The sequence below is a fragment of the Phocoena sinus genome, chromosome 18 (assembly GCF_008692025.1).
Source record: "Phocoena sinus isolate mPhoSin1 chromosome 18, mPhoSin1.pri, whole genome shotgun sequence".
NCBI lineage: Eukaryota > Metazoa > Chordata > Mammalia > Artiodactyla > Phocoenidae > Phocoena > Phocoena sinus.
The window spans coordinates 18,239,885-18,260,427 of record NC_045780.1 but is presented as its reverse complement, the minus strand read 5'-3'; the positions used below and the strand labels follow the sequence as shown (position 1 = coordinate 18,260,427).

Genomic DNA, 20,543 nt, shown 5'->3' with positions numbered 1-20,543 from the left:
TTGAATGAGATAAAGTATGTAAATTGCCTAGTACAGTAGCTGACATCTTGAGTGAAGATGATACTGCTGCTGATTGTTTTCATTCTTTTTTCCTTTCCTTAACAGAATACATCCAAGCAATGATTCTAGTGAAGGAAGCAACTATAAATAATAATTCAACTTTGATAAAGGGTATGTACATTTCTTTTTTTTTTTTATTTTTTTTTATTTTTTTAATGATTTCTTTAGTAAAATTTATTAGTATTTTGCAAGCACAAATTCTTCAGATATTTGAAAGAATGTACATGATCTTCCTACACACCATGTAAAATCATCTTATTTAGGGTCATTAAATTTCAGATATGTTATGAATCTATAAGCCTATTGCCAAATATTTTCGTTTAAATTGGGTGTAAAAAATTAATTGAGATCAATTACAGCAGTCAATTGAATTACTTTATTAAATTCTTCCAGATTACAAATTAGGCAGTTTTTTTTTTTTTTTTTTTTTTTAACATCTTTATTGGGGTAGGGTATGTACATTTCTAATCCCAATCTAGAATATTCTCTGCTGTTTTCTTTGAAGCAAGCCAGCCTTAATTATGTCAAGTTAACTGAAGACAGTTTAAAAATAAAACTGAAAGATCCATATATGGAAATCAGTTTCCCTAGTAAACAAAAAGTCCTACGCCATAGGAAATGCATACTTTACTGAACCTCTCCGGGAAGAATTGTATCTCTTTTTTAAAAACGCTTCTACTATAAGAAGGGCAAATAGAATTCCAAGACTCCAAACCACTATAAACCTATTGATACTTTGTGTAAAGAACAATACTAAAAGGCACATTCTGGTATAGATAAATTGATGGAAATTTTTTTCATTTCTAGATTATTATTAGACCATCAGTCTAACAAATTTATTTTAGAAGTAATTGAACAAAGATAATGTACCAGGATTATAAAAAGAAAAATTGAAAAGTTATTTTAGATAAACAACAAGTCCTGTATAGCACAGGGAACTATATTCAATATCCTATAATAAACCATTATGGAGAAGAATATGAAAAAATACGTGTGTGTGTATATATTTTTATATATATATATATATCTGAATCACTTTGCTGTACACCAGAAACTAACACATTATAGATCAACTATATGTCAATTAAAAATTTTTTTAATTAAAAAGCAAGTTATTTTATCAGAATCACTGTCCTATAAATCTTAGACTATCATTAATTTGCTAAAGTGTTGAGGTACATTTACTAAATTTTAATTAATATTGGTAAATATTTCAACAAATTATTATTTTAACTCATAATTTGGAGCCATAAGGTTTTAAATCTCTGAAAAATGGCTTAACATCATCAGTTTAGTTTTATTTATTGATTGATTGATTGATTATTGATTGCTGTGCCAAGGCATGCGGGATCTTCGTTCCCTGACCAGAGATTGAACCCATGCCTCTGCAGTGGAAAAGAGGAGTCTTAACCACTGGACCGCCAGGGAAGTCCCAAGTTTATTTTAAAGAAAACTTTTGTTATTCAAAAGTATTTTCAATTTCAGTAGCTAATGTACAGTTTTAGAAGAGTAGATTCTTTAAGAAAACAGTCTTTCAGTATCCTTCAATAGCACTTGGAATCAACACATCCTTAAGGGATTACATTTGCTTTGCAAGAGAAGCTTTTAAATGCAGGAGGTGGTAAGAGGAATTAATTCTAAGCAACGGGGGTTTTTTTTTTTTTCTCCTGCGGTTCGCGGGCCTCTCACCGCTGCGGCCTCTCCTGTTGCGGAGCACAGGCTCTGGAGGCGCAGGCTCAGCAGCCATGGCTCACGGGCCCAGCTGCTCCGCAGCATGTGGGATCCTCCGGGACCGGGGCACGAGCCCACGTCCCCTGCACCGGCAGGCAGACCCTCAACCACTGCGCCACCAGGGAAGCCCTGTTTTGGTTCTTTTAAAGTAAAGATTTCATCAATAGAAATACTGAGTACTATAGTTTCATATTTTTATATAGTTCATCTGAAGTGTAACAAATTTATCAAAATAAAAGTATATGTTTGCTAGTGGTAGAGCAATGTTTTAAAAGTAATTGGGGAGTTATGTAATTGACATTGCTAGCATATGTAAGGATTAAACACTTTCTAGTAATAAAGATTCATGTTAGTATTTATATTAAAAGGAATACTGAGACTGGGGGAAACAAAAGGACTTGGTGTTGAGGTCAAAACAAGCTATCCCAGATCCAGCCTGAATTCTCCAAACCACTAATTACCTTTAATTTTCTTTGATTGTGTATAATTCTGTAAATATCTGCTATATCCCCATACAAAGACTTGGATACTGTTTTCTTGAAAGAAATTATCATTTCTCCTTTCTCCCCTTATCTAATGGTTAATTTAAAATCTCCATGTTTTTTAGTAAATCTTATTTCTAACTATGCTTATATTTATTTGTTTTGTTCCTATTTGTTAATATGGCTTTATATGGCTCATTCAAAGAAATTAGCTGGGAAATTCTTAACTTGTTAAACTTATTTAATTTTTAATCAGTTATTATATTATTTACTCAGCTCTCTTCAACTATCAGATTTTAAATCTTCTTTTTTCACCTGTATAACTAAAGAGGGTTTTTTATGCTTTCTAATTAGCCAAGGATAACCTTGGATTATAACTTAAACTATTCTTCTATTTACTTAAACTTTTTTTTTCTTTTTAATAAGAGTGGTCTGCACTAAAGGACCAATGCAAGTTAATAATCTAAGGCAGGATGAGAATACTTTTTTTCTTAAGGTCCACTGCTGCATAGGAGGAAGCACAATTAAAAACAATTTTTTAAAACCAAACATAGAATATTCTACATATCCATTTTTTTCAAAATAGGAGCAGGAAATCTATAACTTTTTCATTAAATACATAGCTTATTTCTATAGTGGAGTCATGTTAGAAAGAATAGATGAAGTTGAAAAAGAAGAGACAGCAAATGAGATGAAATTAAGTGTGGAAAGATATAGGAGAAACTAAGAGAAATATGAAAATACAAATGGAAAGACAAAAAGAGGTACCCAAATACCTCCCTCTCTCCCCCAAAAATAGATAGTAATAGAATAATGAGAAAACAAAAGATACATAAACTTTCAATTTTGTGACCTTAATAGAGCCTTTAAGAGTTATGTTTTTTTGTAAAATACAAGCAGAAATAGGGGTACTTGATGTTTCACTTTAAAGGTTGATTAAAATTCAGATAAAGGTCGGCCAGACTATAATTTCTGCAGTAGAAATCTCTTCTATCCTAAGTCTTTTATTTTATCCTATTTTCTTAATGTTTTTGAAAATGTTGACACCTAATTTTTTGGCTCAATCTTGAAATCTTAATATGTTTTCAGACTTAAGGACTATATATATATATATAGTCAATAAAGATACTATTTAGATTTTACAGTGAGTGATTTTTAACTTGGTATTCTTGTTAAGTTTGTAATTTTTTCATGTAGATCATACGTCTGTGACCCAGAATGCACAGGAAAATAAATCAAGTTCATTGCCCTCTACATCACATGAAGACTCCTTTCCAGAAGACTATACCCCTCTGTATGTATATAAGTTGTTTATTTATGTCATTAATGCTTTTGCTCCCAAAAAGGGATTTACTGTTGCTAATCATTTGACGTAAGAGTAGATAAAATACATAAAAAAGGATGCTTTCCCATCAAAAGTTTTAAAAGTTGTGTACTTTATGTACATCAGACTTGTCAAGAGCTGGGAAATCAGTTGGCATTCTGTGAAGCCATGTTCTGCCTTGTAGTTCAAGGTGTCTAATGACAAAACAGTTCTCAAGCCAAATAAAAACAGAGAAGCCTCTATAGTGAATGATAGAAGTAGTCACTATCATCAGTTTACCCCTACCCAGAGACTGGCAGAAAGATGCAGACAATACCAGATAACCCTGCTTTACCTATGCATCCGTTGTTTACTTACAGCATTTTTGTGTTTTTGCAGGGTCAGTGACTAGATCTACAGCACTGTGCATAGGATTGGTTTTCTTTATTTTTGTTTTTGTTTTTTTCCAGTAAAGTATCTTCATACATGTAAGAAAGTTGATCTTCCTCCCCACAAAATTGGATTGAAATTAGGTTACTTAACTCCTGAGATTTGTAGTAGGTTGGTTTTCTTTCATTTGTTTTATGGAATGAAGCATAGATAAGAAAAGAATCTTTTTTTTTTTTTTAATTAATTTTTAGGAGAAGAATCACTTCTGAGGTTCATATCAGTATTTCATTTCCATGTTTTTCTGCTTTTCTAACTTTTCTTTATAAATATAAAAAGATTTTTTCCTTTGTTAATTGCCTGATAACCTGAGCCTTACACCTCTTGATTTTTATTAAATTAGTCACCAGAAGAGTACTTGTAAGCCAGCTTAGCTAACTTTCTTGAAACCCTAAATTCCAAATTACAGATTTTACCAGCATGTTTACTCTTACATTTTAGTCGTAAGTAGTTCTAATTGTCTATTGTTCCAGTAATGACTAACTTAGAGCTGTACTTATTAAGTGTCACATGAGGAAATTACATAAAAATACATTGTAAACTGTAAATTACTGTACAAATTTTAGTTTTTATTTAAGAACTAATGATAGCTTATATACAGTTTTCTCTCTTGCATATACCCTAAGTTAATCCCTTCATATTCAGAGAAGAACTTTTTGAATCTTCAAATTAGTATTTCATATTCCCCTTCCCCCAAAATAGGGTAAATCAAATGATGACATTTGTAGAAAAGAATGCCACAGAACCCAGTTTGGAACATAATTTAGTTGGCTAAGTCAAGCTGAAAAGGGAAATGAAACATTCAGTTTACTGGTTGTACAACACTGTAGCTATATAAATTACTTGAGAGTAAATTAGCCTATATCAAAACAAAGAACAAAGCTGTGAGAGCCTAAGAGAATTTATTACAGTGAATACTGAGTGAAACCAAACAAAGGGATCTATATCTTAGGTAGACAAGTAAATAGTACTGCTTATAGTTCAGAATACATGATAATGAAAAAGTGGTAGAAAGGAACTTGGCACTTAATAATAGGGGAAAAGCAATTCCAGGCACAGGCTTCAAAAAACAAGGAAATATTGGATACCTAAATAAATAAAAACAGAAACGTAGACTAGGCTAAGGAAGATAGAAGTTAAATGGAAGAACAAAACAAAAAGTACATTATAGAATATATTTCTTACTATGGGATGTACCCCCAGCATGTTTCAAAAATACTAAAACAGACTGAAGTTATTTAAGGGAAAACATAACCTTACCTCATTTTTTCTGCTTTTTTTTCCCCCCTCATTTTTAATGTATTAGGTGCTACTGCATTGTAGTCCATGGGTGGTGATGGATTTGCATTGATCTTTTAGCTGCATTCTCATCCAATATTTTTTGCTACCTTTTTGAGAAATCTTAAAGATTGAAAACATAAAAAGGGATATGGCAGAAACCCATACTCACACCATCCAGAATTAACAGCTATTAACCTTTCATTGTATTTGTTTTCAGTCTCTTTTTTAAAAAGAAAACAAAACACTATAATCTCTTTGAGCCATACCTAACTTCTCACCATGACAAAGTTCCGTTGCCCTCTCTGCTTCTCTAGGAGCAGTCACTATCATCAGTTATTTTTCTAGTTCATTTTTTAATATTTATATAGCCATAAATAATATATAGTGCTATTATAGTTTTTAAATTTTACATAAATATTCATATATGTACCTTCTTGTTTTACTCAACATTAGTTTTTTGAAAGTTTTTTTTTTTATTTAATTTATTTATTTTAATTTTTTTGTCTGCGTTGGGTCTTCATTGCTATGGGCGGGCTTTCTCTAGTTGCAGCGCAAGTGAGGGCTATTCTTCGTTGCGGTGCATGGGCTTCTGATTGCAGTGGCTTCTCTTGTTGCAGAGCACAGGCTCTAGGCGCACAGGCTTCAGTAGTTGCAGCACATGGGCTCAGTAGTTGTGACTCGCAGGCTCTAGAGCACAGGCTCAGTAGTTGTGGCGCACGGGCTTAGTTGCTCCACGGCATGTGGTATCTTCCCAGGCCAGGGCTCGAACCTGTGTCCCCTGTACTGGCAGGCAGATTCCTAACCACTGTGCCACCAGGGAAGTCCCTACTCAGCATTAGTTTTGAGATCTAATCATGTTGCTTCCGTGTTACAGATTTATTTCATCTCCTTGTTTGGATTTCCATCATGTGAGAATACATTTTTTTAATTCCATTCCTTTAAGGATGGATAATTAGATTGTTCCAAATATTTACTATTATAAATAGTAGTGCAGTGATCGGTTTTATCCCAGCCTTTCTTTTAAGAAAGTATTCATTGTGAAAGTCAATTAAGGAAATTAAAGGTATAGTCTGGGATCTTTAAGATTACCCCAAATCGGGACTTCCCTGGTGGCGCAGTGGTTAGGAATCTGCCTGCCAATGCAGGGTACCCAGGTTCGAGCCCTGGTCCGGGAAGTTCCCACATGCTGCAGAACAACTAAGCCCGTGCGCCGTAGCTACTAAGCCTGAGAAGTCCGCACACCGCAACGAAGAGTAGCCCCCACACGTTGCGGTGAGAGAAAGACTGCGCAGCAACGAAGAGCCAATGCAGCCATAAATAAATAAATAAATTTATTTAAAAAAAAAAAAAAGAAAGATTACCCAAAATGTAGAAGAAAAGGGCAAATGAGTGAGAAAAAGAAGAGAATGATGAATAATGTTCTCAAAAAAGAAGCTATTAACAGAAAACCAACAATTTTAGTGAACACTGTAAAATATTTTCAGGATCATCCATATGTTATAATGTTCTTTACAAAATGTTAAGAATTTCAAGCTAAGGCGACAGAGTTAGGACCAATGTGCTACTGCTTACAACGGCAGTGCAGGAAATCACAATGTCTAAACTAGGATTCAGAATTGTTCCAGCAGCTAGAAAATGAAAATACATATATTTTCCATTAAAAAATTTGGTACTTAAATAAATATGAAATGTAGATGTTCTCAATATATTAAAAAATAATGTAAACTTGCCTAACAGAATCATTGCTTTTGGAAAAATCTGCCCTGTTTTTTCTGAACTAGAACAAACAAATGAACAAAAACACAAGAAGCTAGAATAAGTGAAGCAGAAGCAATAGTCAAAGAAGGTAACTTCTGAGTATAAGAAAATATCAAGTCTGGAGGCAAAAGGTTTTACCAAGTACCACAGAAATGAAAATTACTAATAGATAAGTATTGATTTTTAAAAAGTTTTAATATCAGTCTTAAAGTATAAATATCTTACAAGTATCAAAACAAACAAACAAAAAAAGCCAACAAAACAGCAAAAATCAGGCTAGCACCTTTGCAAAAGCTCAGAAAACATCTATATATATAACCTAGTGGAAAATTTTCTCAAAAATCCTCTTGCTGACCATAAGAGGAGTCAGAATGTATAAGATATAGTATTTAAGAAATGGCAGTGGAAAAAAAAAAAAGAAAAAAGAAATGGCAATGGCATAGAAACCATCTAAATATAGAGTTAACTATAATAAAGATGAGTCCTTAAACTAGAGACAATGGAGGCCCTGCATGGTATGCAAAGTTTTATGTTTATAGTGTATTTCTAGAGAGGGTTCATAGCTTTCATTGGATTGTCAAAGGGTTTATGGCCCTAAAAAGTTTAAAATATCACTATTGTGGATATGGAGCTTCTAAATAAAATTTTAGCAACTCTAATCCAGAGAAATATTAATGAGATGACTTAGAATTTATACTAGTCAAGCAAGAATGATTTAGTATTAGGAAATATATTATTTTACAGAAGTAAACCACAGGAAAAAAAGCTTATCTTAAGATGCCAAAAGACTTTTAAAAGTAATATGAACCATTAGAAACAGAACTCTTTTTTTTGAATTTTATTAATTTTTTTATACATTAGGTTCTTATTATTTATGTTTTATACATATTTGTATATATGTCATTCCCAATCTCCCAATTCATCCCACCCCCACAACTTCCCCTCTTGGTGTCCATACGTTTGTTCTCTACATCTGTGTGTCTATTTCTGCCCTGCAAACCGGTTCATCTGTACCATTTTGAAGAATTTTTTCTTAATGTGGGAGAGAATATGTTTCTTAAACCAGTATCCATGTACTATATACTGGTGAAACTTAGAGACATTTCCTTTAAATAAAGATTAAGACAGAAGTGCCTGCTATCATAATTGTTATTCAGTATTTTTATGGAAATTCTAGCCAGTATAATAGAATGTAAAAGAAAATATGATTATTGAAATGTACAAAGTAAAATTATTTGTAGATAGTCTTATCCTTCTAGAAAATCTAAGATGCAAGTGTAAAATTATTAAGCTAAAACGAGGGTTTAGTGACAGTCACATAAAATAAAAATATGAAACTCTATACCTTTAGAAAATATGAAATTAAGTCCCCATTCACAACACCAGAAAGTAAAATAAATGACACTAATTACAAGAAATATATACCTGAGGAAAATTAATTCTAAAGATTTTAATGAATGGATAAACTTACCATGTGCCTGGATGGGAAAACTGCATATTGTAAAAATGGTAGTTCTTCCCAAATTAATTTATAGATTTAATTTCATATGAAATCCAAGCATTTGGATTTTTTTTAACTTGGCGAGCCATTATAAATTTAATCTCAAAAGATAAAAAAATCAGAAAACACCTAGAACATGTTTAAAAGGCAAAATAGTGAGGAAGGACTTGCCCTGAGAAATACCAAAATGTTCCATTATAGTATGGAAAACAATGTTATATTGGTATAAGAATTAACAGTTCGATCAAAAGGCAGAATAAGTCTAGAAAATAAGAGGACATTTTTATGTATTTCTAAGAACTTGAGATATGATTAATTTAGTAAGTCAAAAGTCAGAAGGTGAAAGGAGGAGGTATTCAGTAAAAGACTCTGGAACAATTGGATATCATTTGGAGAATTTAAGTTAGATCTTCGTGTTACATCAAAATAAATTCCAGATGAAACTGGACTCTCAAACCATAGAAAAATTAAGTATAAAATTAGAACCCTAAAAAACAGAAAAATAATAAATATTAGATATCTTTCTATCACATTATGTATCATGGCATTATTCATAATATTGTTTATACTTTATTATAAATACTTAGTTCACTGCCTAGAATGTAAGCTCCTTGAGATCACAGAGCTCTCATCTTTTTTTCCGTAGCACCTGGTGCATAGCAGGCACTCAAGAAATCGTTGATGGAAGAATGAATGAATGAATGAATGAATGAACGAACGAATGAACAAGCCCCCAATAGGAAAATGGACAAAGCATATGAATAGACAGTTAGCCAAAAGGAAAAAAAAAATAAACATGAAATTATGTTCAAACTCCTTATTATTTGGAGAAAAAAATTGAGGTAATAAAATATTTTTCACCTATCCAATTGATGAAAAATTTTAAAATAATATTCAGGTAGATGAGCATTCATCCATGCTATGAGAGTATAAATTGGTCCAGCCTTTTTGGAAAGCAGTTTGGCATTTTTTATTGATTAAAATATGTGTACCTCCTAGTACCATGATCGTAGTCTCTAAATGCCATTTCTCATTAAATGGAACCTTAGTCCCTTAGAGAAATGGCTGATTCCAGACCTGAGATATCTTGTGACAGAAAGCAAAAAAGCTATCCCAAAAAAAACCCCAAAAAACTGTATGCCAATACATATATATGGAATTTAAAAAAAACGTTCTGAAGAACCTAGGGGCAGGACAGGAATAAAGACACAGACATAGAGAATGGACCTGAAGACAGGGGGAGGGAGAAGGGTAAGCTGGGACGAAGTGAGAGAGTGGCATGGACATACATACACTACAAAATGTAAAATAGATAGCTAGTGGGAAGCAGCTGCATAGCACAGGGAGATCAGCTCCTGCTTTGTGACCACCTAGAGGGGTGGGATAGGGAGGTTGGGAGGGAGACGCAAGAGGGAGGGAATATGGGAATATATGTATATGTATAGCTGATTCACTTTGTTATAGAGCAGAAACTAACACACCATTGTAAAGCAAAAAAAAAATCTGTCACTTTGGTAGTTGCTAGGATACAACTCATCATTCTGAATATTAGTAATTAAAGAAAAAGAATCAAGAATCTGCCTGCTTATACTAACTGTATTTCAGGGTAACCCAAGAATTGATGAGTAAAATTTCTTCTTTATGAAAGCACTCTAGCCAGAAAATGCAGTAGGAATGATAGAATTAGAAGATTGCTATTTTTACAACTACTACCCCCACCCCACCACACCCCAAAGAAACAGTGGCCTTAGCCCAGTGGTCTCAAATGAATTGTGGTCAGAACAGGTGTTTTGTTTTAAACTTCTAACTTATTGAGGAGTGATGCTCTTGTAAAATGCATAAAATGTTGCAGCAATGTTAAATTGCTGTAAAAGTTTCTAAACTTTTGCACTTTCAATTTTTGTACTTACCATGAATTGTTAAAAAACCACTGGGGGGCTTCCCTGGTGGCGCAGTGGTTGAGAGTCCGCCTGCCGATGCAGGGGACGCGGGTTCGTGCCCCAGTCCGGGAAGATCCCACATGCCACGGAGCGGCTGGGCCCGTGAGCCATGGCCGCTGGGCCTGCGCGTCCGGAACCTGTGCTCCGCAATGGGAGAGGCCACAACACTGAGAGGCCCGCGTACCGCACACACACACACACACACACACACACACACACACACACAAAAAAAAACCACTGGGAACTGGCACCACCACACCTGAACGTAGCACTGGTCTAGACAACGATCATGGGTGAATGCCAAAACTGTTAAGTGAAAGTGAGGAGCTTTAAAATGGATGGAAACACCCAAACCCACTTATAAATCTAAGCATCACTAAATGTGAACAATCAGACATTGTTTGTCTCCTTATGTGATGCAATAGGAAATTCATAGCACCACGTATGAATTATCTCCCCCAACCCCCCACCAAAATTGAACCTGAATCAAATCAGGCTTCTAGAACTGACTACTGCTTTGCCAGGAATGGAAGGGGGTGAGTTAAATGACACCACCACATGGAAGGCATCAGCCAGATTCCAGAATGTGGGAACTACTATAGGACAAGTGACACAATTTATTTAACTTTAACCAATAAATGTCATTAATGAAGAGGGAGGGAGCACTACATAAGGTTAGAGACATAAAAGACACCTGAATCAAATACAGAGTGTAGGGGTTGTTTCTGATTCAAACAGGTTTTAAAACAATCGGGGAAATGTGAAGATGGGCCATTGAGATTATGTATTTTTAAAAAGACTTATTTGTTAGAAATACATACTGAATTATTTCAGATAAGTGTTTGCTTTAAAATACTCCAGTGTTTCAGGGTGGGGCAAGAGGGGTGGAGAATAGATTAAATAAAATAGGCAAAATATTGATAATTATTAAAACCTGGTAATAAGTGTCAAACATAAAGCCAGACATTAGCTATAGTGGTGGAAACAGGTTTTATTCACTAACTACTGACAGTAGGAATACGAGCTGAGCTCCATCGCGATTTGTGCTGAGGTGACTGGCAACAAAGGGCAACGCAGGAGTAAGGAAGGGAGTACAAGCCAGGGCTCAAGTGAAAACTTACTGAAGGTTAATCACTGTGAATGCCCATGAGGCCAGCTGTGTGTGCTGGCTGGCAGTCATCGTTAGGATTCTTTCCTCCCACAGAGACTGGAGGACAGAGACCCTGTCCTTCCTGATGATTACCTTTCAAAAGAATGGCTTTCAGGTTTTTGAGAAAAATATTCCTGAGTTACAGAAACATACATCTCAGAGAGACCCAGGAAAGATTCATAATTTTAAGACCTTAGTAAATGTTCTAAGAAAGGTCAGGGGCTTGTCTTTAGGTGTTGGCTAGAAGAAACAGCCTTGAGCTTTCTCAAGGAGGCAATTTGTTGAGAGGCTGGGGTTATCCTAGGGACATGCATGTCCTTATGCTGCTAGAAGCCTTGCTAGAGTTTGGTTATCACTCAGCGCAGAGGGTTGGACAGAGTCATTATGTGCTGGGAATTCTGGAGTTCTTACAAGTACATGAGGTTCCAGTATATCAGTCTTTATGAGAAAAGAATACTCTTAAGTGTATGTTTGAAAGTTTTTTAATAAGAAGTTATTCTTAATGTATATTCCCCTTGACCAAGTAATTCCTTTTAAAGGAATGTATCTTAAGGTAGTAATCAGAAATTTGCAGGGCTTCCCTGGTGGCACAGTGGTTGAGAGTCCACCTGCCGATGCAGGGGACACGGGTTCATGCCCCGGGCCGGGAAGATCCCACATGCCGCAGCTCACGGCTGGGCCCGTGAGCCATGGCCGCTGAGCCTGCGTGTCCGGAGCCTGTGCTCCGCAACAGGAGAGGCCACAACAGTGAGAGGCCCACGTACTGCAAAAAAAAAAAAAAGAAAGAAATTTGGTCAAGGACTTATGTATGAGGATATTCATCAAAGTAGTAACACAGAGAAAAATTGGAAACAAATATTTCCAACATTAAAAGATTTATAAATTATAGGACATCCTTTCACTTACTAGATTATCAGAAATCTGGAAGCATCAAGAGCCTCTGTGAAAGCAGGTGCTCACATAAATTGCTGGAGAGGCTGACCCCATGGAGAGCAATTAGGCAATCTTAACAAAATTACTAATCCATTTACCCTGTGACCTAGCAGTCTGGTTTCTGGGATATCTTCACATGTATGAAATTATTATATATGAGGTTTTTTATTACATCATGATTTGTAATAGCAAAAGATTGAAAACAATAGAAGACTAGTTATATAAATTGTGGAATTTATGTAGAGGATTACTATACAGCTGAAAAAAGGATGGGGCACCTCATATCTGCATTCAGTATGGTACCAACTAGCTACATGTGGTTATTTAAATTTGAATTACTTAAAATGAAATTTAAAATTCAGTTCTTTGGTCACAGTAGCCACATTTGAAGGTATTCAGTAGCCGCATGTGGCTAGTGGCTATGCCATTGGACAGCACAGATATAGAATATTTCCATCAATGCAGAAAGTTCTGTTGGACAGTGCTGCTTTATATAGTGAGTATAAAAATTTTTCTAAAATACCTATATTACTTTTATAATAAATAACAGATACCTAGAGATAGATTGAAAATATTAGGTAACACAAAACAGGTTTTTGTGTGTGTGTGAAAGTTTAAAACGTGAGTTTAGAACACATGGAATCTTCACAGCGTTTTTTTCTTAAAGTCAATAACCTCTCCATTTTCTCCTGTAGTTTACCATTTTCAGATGTGTATGAGACCAGGTGGGTTACATATTATGGGGAAAGTTCACTTGGTACAGTTGTTGAACGCAAAAAGAAAAAACAGCATAAAGGATTCTTAATTATTTTTTTACCTAGTCTTTACTGTTTTTTGCTTGAACCAAGTTTGTCTGAAGACATAACCTTCCTCAGGTCTTTACTGAACTCATGTCCTACATGAACTCTAAATTTGCTAGGTGCTCTTGGTGTAGATGTAGCAAAAAGTTACCACTGTAATCACAGCTTTCTGGAATACTCTGAAATTAGACTGTGATATAATAAAGATACTTGCTTTGTCTGGGTCCCCAGCACACAGCTTCTAAAACCTTTGGAATCTCCTGAGTGGTAGGAATGTCTTTGGCGTGCAAATGAGATGACTTGGTGAGGTGCTCCTAGTTAACTTAAGGATGGGGTTTGGACGCCAGAAAGACAACCTTGGTTAGAAGCCTAAAACTTTCAGCCCTACCTCCCAACCTCCAGGGCAGGGAGAAGGGCTGCAGGTGGAGATAATCACCAGTGGCCAATGATTTAATCATTCATGCTTAAGCAGTTAAACCTCCATAAAAAACTTTAAACAACAGGGCTCCTGGAGCTTCCTGGTTGGTGGACAGTTTGAGGTGCTGGAAGGGTGGTGCATTTGGAGAGGGCATGGAAACTCCATGCCCCTTCTTACCTACCTTGCCCCATGCATCTCTTCCATTTGGCTGTTCCTGAGTGTATCTTTTATTATAAACTGGTAATAGTAATTAAAGTGCTTTCCTGAGTTCTGAGTCGTTCCAGCACATTATCCGAGAGAAAGGGGTTGTCAAGAGTGTGGGTGACCTGGAAACTGCATTTGGCATCTGGCATGGGGGCAGTCTTATGGGACTGAGCCCTTTAACTTGTGGAATCTGTTGCTGACTCTAGGTCGATAGTGTCAGAATTGAACTGAATTATTGGACACCCAGTTGAAGAAGTGGTGCTGGAAAAAACACCACATATTTGAAGTCCAGAAAAAAAAAAACCCTTCAGGTATAACTTTATGTGGCTGCAGAACATAGTAAGATGTTGATTTCAGAGTCTGGCTTATTTTAGTGTTGTCTAACAAGAAGCTAATAGGAGTTAAATACCACCTTAGTGTGCAGTGTTTTTTTAAAAATGGGGATTGTGCTATACATTTGAGATACTAATAAATAATTAACTTTAAACAGATCTACAGAAAATAAGGAAATTCCCCCTCTGGAAAATAAAGTTGCGGACTTTAGAGAAAAAGAATCATCTTCAAATTTATCTTACCAAAAGCATGACTGCTCTAGTGCCTGTCTGATGAAAATGCCACTTACCTTCAAGGGAGAAAACCCTCTGCAGCTACCAATCAAATGCCACTTCCAAAGACGACATGCAAAGACAAACTCTCATTCTTCAGCACTCCACGTGAGTTATAAAACCCCTTGTGGAAGGAGTCTGCGAAACATGGAGGAAGTTTTTCGTTACCTGCTTGAGACAGAGTGTAACTTTCTATTTACAGATAACTTTTCTTTCAATACCTATGTTCAGTTGACTCGGAATTACCCAAGGCAAGAAGAAATTGTTTTTGATACGGATATTAGCAATGGAGTGGAATCAGTGCCCATTTCTTTCTGTAATGAAATTGACAATAGAAAGCTTCCACATTTTAAGTACAGAAAGACTATGTGGCCACGAGCATATTATTTAAACAGCTTTTCCAACATGTTTACTGATTCTTGTGACTGTTCTGAGGGCTGCATAGACATGTGAGTAGAAAAACATGGCATTTCAAAAAAATCTTCTGAATGTAGGGGTACTTGTCAAGAAGTCCTGCTGTGTATCAGTTTGTCTGTCTATCTAAAATCAGTTCATTGAGAATCTAAAATAGAAAGATGCATCTCATTAGCAATAGGAAAGAAAACTCTTTGCCAGTTATTTCAGTAATTTGGGAATTATTTCTTCCAAGGATAAGTATTCCCTTTAATCTAGTACCATACTCCTAATAGCAGCAATTACAGCTAATGCCGTGGAACTGTGCCAAACACTGTGACAAGTGCTTTACATATATTTTCTTGTTTAGTTCTCACAAAACCCCATGGGGTAGGTAATATTATTTCCATGTTACAAATGAGGAAGTTGAGAAGCCAAGTGTAAGGTCAACAAATTTAAGAATCAGGATTTGAACCCATGCTCTTAACGATTATGTTATATTTTACTTTTGCAAATCATTTCCTTGCTACTTTTTTTAGAAAGTTAATGGTGCCTCTCCTGATCATAAAATTGACATTCTATAAAAAAAAAATGAAAACATGTTCTAATATATTAAGACTGTGAAAACCATTTTTTTTTCAGGGTGTGTAATTTATTGGTATTTGTAGGTTTGCATATGTAGAGTGGAGTTGCATTATATGTACATTTAATTTAATGCAAATTTAGCTGCCTTTACTAGGAAAAAGAAAAAGCATGAGAGCGATAAAGAGAAATAATTTAAATTATATACATAGTTCTCACCATCCTCTCAGAAGGAGTGTGAGATGAGATATCAATCTGCTGTTACCTCAGTTTGGCTCAGTTCCTTTAGATCTGTCATAGAAGAAACCTCTCACTGTGCCAAGTTTTATTCTGTTTAAATATAAGTTGTTTTTTCAGCATTACCTCTAAACGTAACCCGTTTACATCTGGCCAAGCCCAATCTCTTTCAGTGATGGAGGAAAAAAACTAACTGTTGAACAGTGTTTACTGTACTTTATGGTCAGTTTAGTGGGGTTTTTTAAAGAATAATTTTGACTGTTTGTGATTTTTGCCTTAGACTGTAGAAAGTAACCCCCATGTAACATGCACCACCAGCATATATATTTTCATCTATTGGTCAGAAATTACAAGAGAAGTCACAAAATAAGCAAAAGCTAAAGCCCACTGGGATCTGGAATTGGACATGAGCACTGGGGCCAGGGATTCTAATCCTGACAGGATGGGAATTAAACATGTCCCATGCATGGCAGAGAGTGGGCACTGAACTCTTTTGGGGGACAGAAACAGGGACCTACACAAGGCTGGGAAGCAGGCTAATAACTCACAGGGCCTGGAATTGTGTTAATAACAACTGGATTTAGAGCTGTGAAACCCATAGGTCAGAGCCAGAGCAATGAGGAAAGCAGCCAGTGTAGAGGAGCACCCAGGAGTAAATTCCATGAAAAGTATGATTTCAAACAGTCAGAACACACAAAGACATTTAGGACCATGAAGGTAGCATAAGTCCCAACAACTGGCAGCATTCACACCTGAAGAATCAGAGGTAAATGTAGAATCTGACTGAAAGAGACTTTAAAATAGGTATGTTTAAAATGTCCAAAGAGATAAAATATTAGCATCCATGAAACAAGAAAAGGAGATTATTTTTTAAGTATACTGTATATATAAAAGAACCATTTGGAAATATGGGAAATAAAATATATGGTCATTGAAATAAAAACTAAATAGATGGACTAAATGGTAAGCATTGGTAGAGCTGGAGAAAGAATTAGTGAATTGCAAGGCAAAACTAAAGAGATTCCCTCAATGCAGAGAGATAAAGATATGGGGAAAATAAATTTACAGGTTAAAAAATATGGAGGATAAATGAAAAATTCTAACATACATCTGAGAAGAAAAGAGCATTGTTCAGAGATAATAGCTGAGAATTTTCCAGAATTGAAGAAAGACAGGAGTCTTCAGAGTGAAAAAGCCCACTGTATACTAGAAATGGAAAATAAGATAACTATATCTAAATATATCATGATGCAACTTAAAAAGTATCTAGGGCAAAGAGTAAATCTCACACTATCAGATAGAAAAGAGGAAAAATAGATTGACAACACACTTTTCATCAGAAAGAAGACAAAAAGGAGGCTTATTAGCTTAAAATGCTGACGGAAAATAAAGGTAAAACTAGAATTCTGTACCAACCCAGGTGGTCATTTGTGGGGAGGGAGGAGGGTTCTCACACAATTACACAGCAGTTGAAGACATGCATAGCTGCTTTCTAGCAATAGTACTTTTAAGTCTATCTAGAGCATTGTTTTTCAAGCTACAGGTTTAGTAGGATGTAAAATCACTTGCAACTAGCATTTTAAAAATTAAATCATACAGAAGGTACCCACGTGCATCCCACATGATAAGGTACTTTCATGCCACTGTTATTTCTGCTTGTACACATACACATATAAACATGCATGCCTCTGTAGGATTGTGAAGAAAATATATTTCTTACTGTGAGTCATAGTCAAAATATTTGAAAGCTACTACCCTAGAGATGCTTACACATGTGCATAAGAATAAGGATGTTGTAGCATTTTTGGTGTATTGAAAACTAGAAGCAACTTAATTGTATACCAAGCAACTTAATTGTAATCTAAATGCTGTGGAAAAGTTAAAAGGAAATAACTAGATTTGTATATAACACAGATGGGTCTCAAAAACATATTGAATGAAAAAAGTTGTAGGATAATAACTATAGTACTTTTAAAAAAAATACAATATATTGTTTGTAGATAAATATGTATGTAAAAAGTATAAAGGATGCCTCACCAAACCTCTTGAGAGTTTAGTTTTATCTGTAATGCTTTTTTTTTTTTTAAGGAAGATCATATATACAGTATATATGTTTTAAATTACAGTTGGCCCTTGAACAATGCAGGGGTTAGAGCTGCTGACCCTCCATGCAGTAGAAAATATAACATATAACATAGTTGGCCCTCCATATAAGCGGTTCCACATCTGTAGTTCCACATCCGAGCATTCAACCAACCGTGAATCGTGTAGTACTGTGGTATTTACTCTTGAAAAAAATCCATGTATAAGTTGACCCATGCAGTTCAAACTCATATTGTTCAAGGGTCAACTAAAAGGACTAGACAAAATGATGACAGCTAATTCTGTATGGTCAAAATATGAGTGTTTATTGTATTATTGTTTGTGTTTTTCTGTACTTTTTAAACTTTGCAAAATCATACTAAAAAAAGCAACAGTAGATTTCTACATCTGTAAATAGAATCCAAATTAATGAATTTACTGCTTGTTTTTTTCTGTTGCAAACAGTAGTTACCACTCTGACATGTATTGTGTATAAACAGAAAAATGCAGAAGCAAATCATAGAGGAAAAGACCTTAAAGTCACTTACCATTCAACATACGAGACAGGATTCAGAGATTTTAACCAGCTTACCAGTGGTTACATACCTAGTTTATAGCCAGGATTCAGAGATTTTAACCAGCTTAACAGTGGTTACATACCTAGTTTATAGCCAAGATAACCAGGTTCTTTACTCCCTATCGAGTTACAAGTCCCTGTCATGTTAGATAGTTATCTAAATAGTTAGAGGGAAATTTTTTTTTTTTTTTTTTTTGCGGTATGCGGGCCTCTTCACTGTTGTGGCCTCTCCCATTGCAGAGCACAGGCTCCGGACGCGCAGGCTCAGCGGCCGTGGCTCACGGGCCTAGCCACTCTGCGGCATGTGGGATCTTCCCGGACCAGGGCACGAACCCGTGTCCCCTGCATCGGCAGGCGGACTCTCAACCACTGTGCCACCAGGGAAGCCCGGGAAAATTTTTTTATGGTTGCATGTTTACTGCTTAGCAATGTTATGAAAAACAGATTGTAGTAGCCAGATACCCAGCATCAGTCTCCCCAATTTATTTTCATGTCACTAGAGGGAGAGATAATACAAGACATATGCAATATGCCCTTTTGAGTTTGACACATATAAGTTTATCCATTGTAAGAGAGCAGACATAGGAGAATTTTTACAAAGGTTTTGCAGAATAGGAAATGAAAGGAATTCATTTTGAAAAGTTAGAGAAAACTCATAAAGTTAAGTATTTATTTCATGAGCAAGTAGAGGTACAGGGCAGTTTATAATTATTTATAAATGTTTGGTAGATGTTGTCTTTCAAAGAGGTCTTTTTTATTTAGGGAAGAAATCTAACAGTCCATGAACCAAACAACTATTCTAAATACAATTACATCCTTTACACTTTTGTCAAGATAGTCTCTTAACTTGGTGCTTTTTTATTCTGACTTCTCCATCCGTTGCCTTTTAGAACAAAATGTGCGTGTCTTCAACTGACAGCAAGGAATGCCAAGACTTGCCCCTTGTTAAGTAGTAAAATAACCACTGGATATAAATATAAAAGACTACAGAGACAGATACCTACTGGGTAAGATACCTTGAGGATCCGTTGCAGGGTATTTATATCTTTGAAGAAGGGTACTTTATCATTGTGGCCTGTAGTCTTATAAATGTTGTTAAATCTTAATTTCTTATACCAAAAATCTAAATTAAGGCATTAAAAAAAACAAACTTGTATATTGTTCTTGGAAATGGAAGTCAGAGAGCACACATGTAACATGCAGACTGTTTCTAACACTCATCTGCTTTGAGTCTGACTCTTTCCCTGCTAGGGTTAGCTTACTTTGGGTAGACGGTTCCCCATTAAGATGTATACTGTGCAAAGCTTGTCTGAGAATTGGGAATTTTCAACTTCTCATGGTTGTTATTAATAAAAATAAACAGAAAATTTTCTTCCTAGACTTTCCCTTCCTAGACATTTCCTTCGTAGGCATTTTTAAAGAACTAACCTTTACGATGTGCCAGGCATTGTCTCAAGCACTTTGTAGATACCAACTCATTTAATCTTCACAAAACAACCCCAAGAAGTAGGTAGTATCATATAATCCCCATTTTAAAAATGGAAAATTGAAGTACAGAGAGGTTAAATTCAAGGTCACACAGCTAGTAAATGCTGGAGCTATGATGGGAACCAGGCAGTCTAGCTCTAGGAGCCTTCACACTTAGTCTGTCTCTCTTGGTAATTATTAATGACGTAGCAATATAAAGTGCTTATGCTTTTAATTTAAGATGTCTGATTGATTTTTCTCTTGTATATTTTATTGACAGCATTTATGAATGCAGCCTGTTGTGCAAATGTAATCGACGAATGTGTCAAAACCGAGTTGTCCAACATGGACCTCAAGTGAGGCTACAAGTATTCAAAACTGAGAAGAAGGGATGGGGAGTACGCTGCCTAGATGACATTGACAGAGGGACGTTTGTTTGCATTTATTCAGGTAAAGCAAAGGTTTACTTTCACATTACTCTATAGTAAGATCTACATTTCTGAATCTCCATTTTACTAGTCAGGGCCACTGAGATCTTATAGCAAGGACAAGAGCAACAATATATAGGAGGAGCATCAGAGGAAGACAAGTG

The 20,543-nt window shown here is 35.5% G+C and overlaps 1 protein-coding gene across 2 annotated transcripts in view; it reads left to right on the top strand.

The window, feature by feature from the left end:
• The window catches only part of LOC116742984 (histone-lysine N-methyltransferase SETDB2-like), an 82,652-nt gene that overhangs the window by 14,219 nt on the left and 47,890 nt on the right, over positions 1 to 20,543 (top strand). For both annotated transcript variants that reach the window (XM_032610928.1, XM_032610926.1), the window contains exons 4-8: positions 106 to 171; positions 3,471 to 3,567; positions 14,499 to 15,062; positions 19,375 to 19,491; positions 20,232 to 20,401. In XM_032610928.1, the coding sequence (XP_032466819.1) occupies positions 106 to 171; positions 3,471 to 3,567; positions 14,499 to 15,062; positions 19,375 to 19,491; positions 20,232 to 20,401 (1,014 nt within the window). The remainder of the gene's footprint in view (positions 1 to 105; positions 172 to 3,470; positions 3,568 to 14,498; positions 15,063 to 19,374; positions 19,492 to 20,231; positions 20,402 to 20,543) is intronic.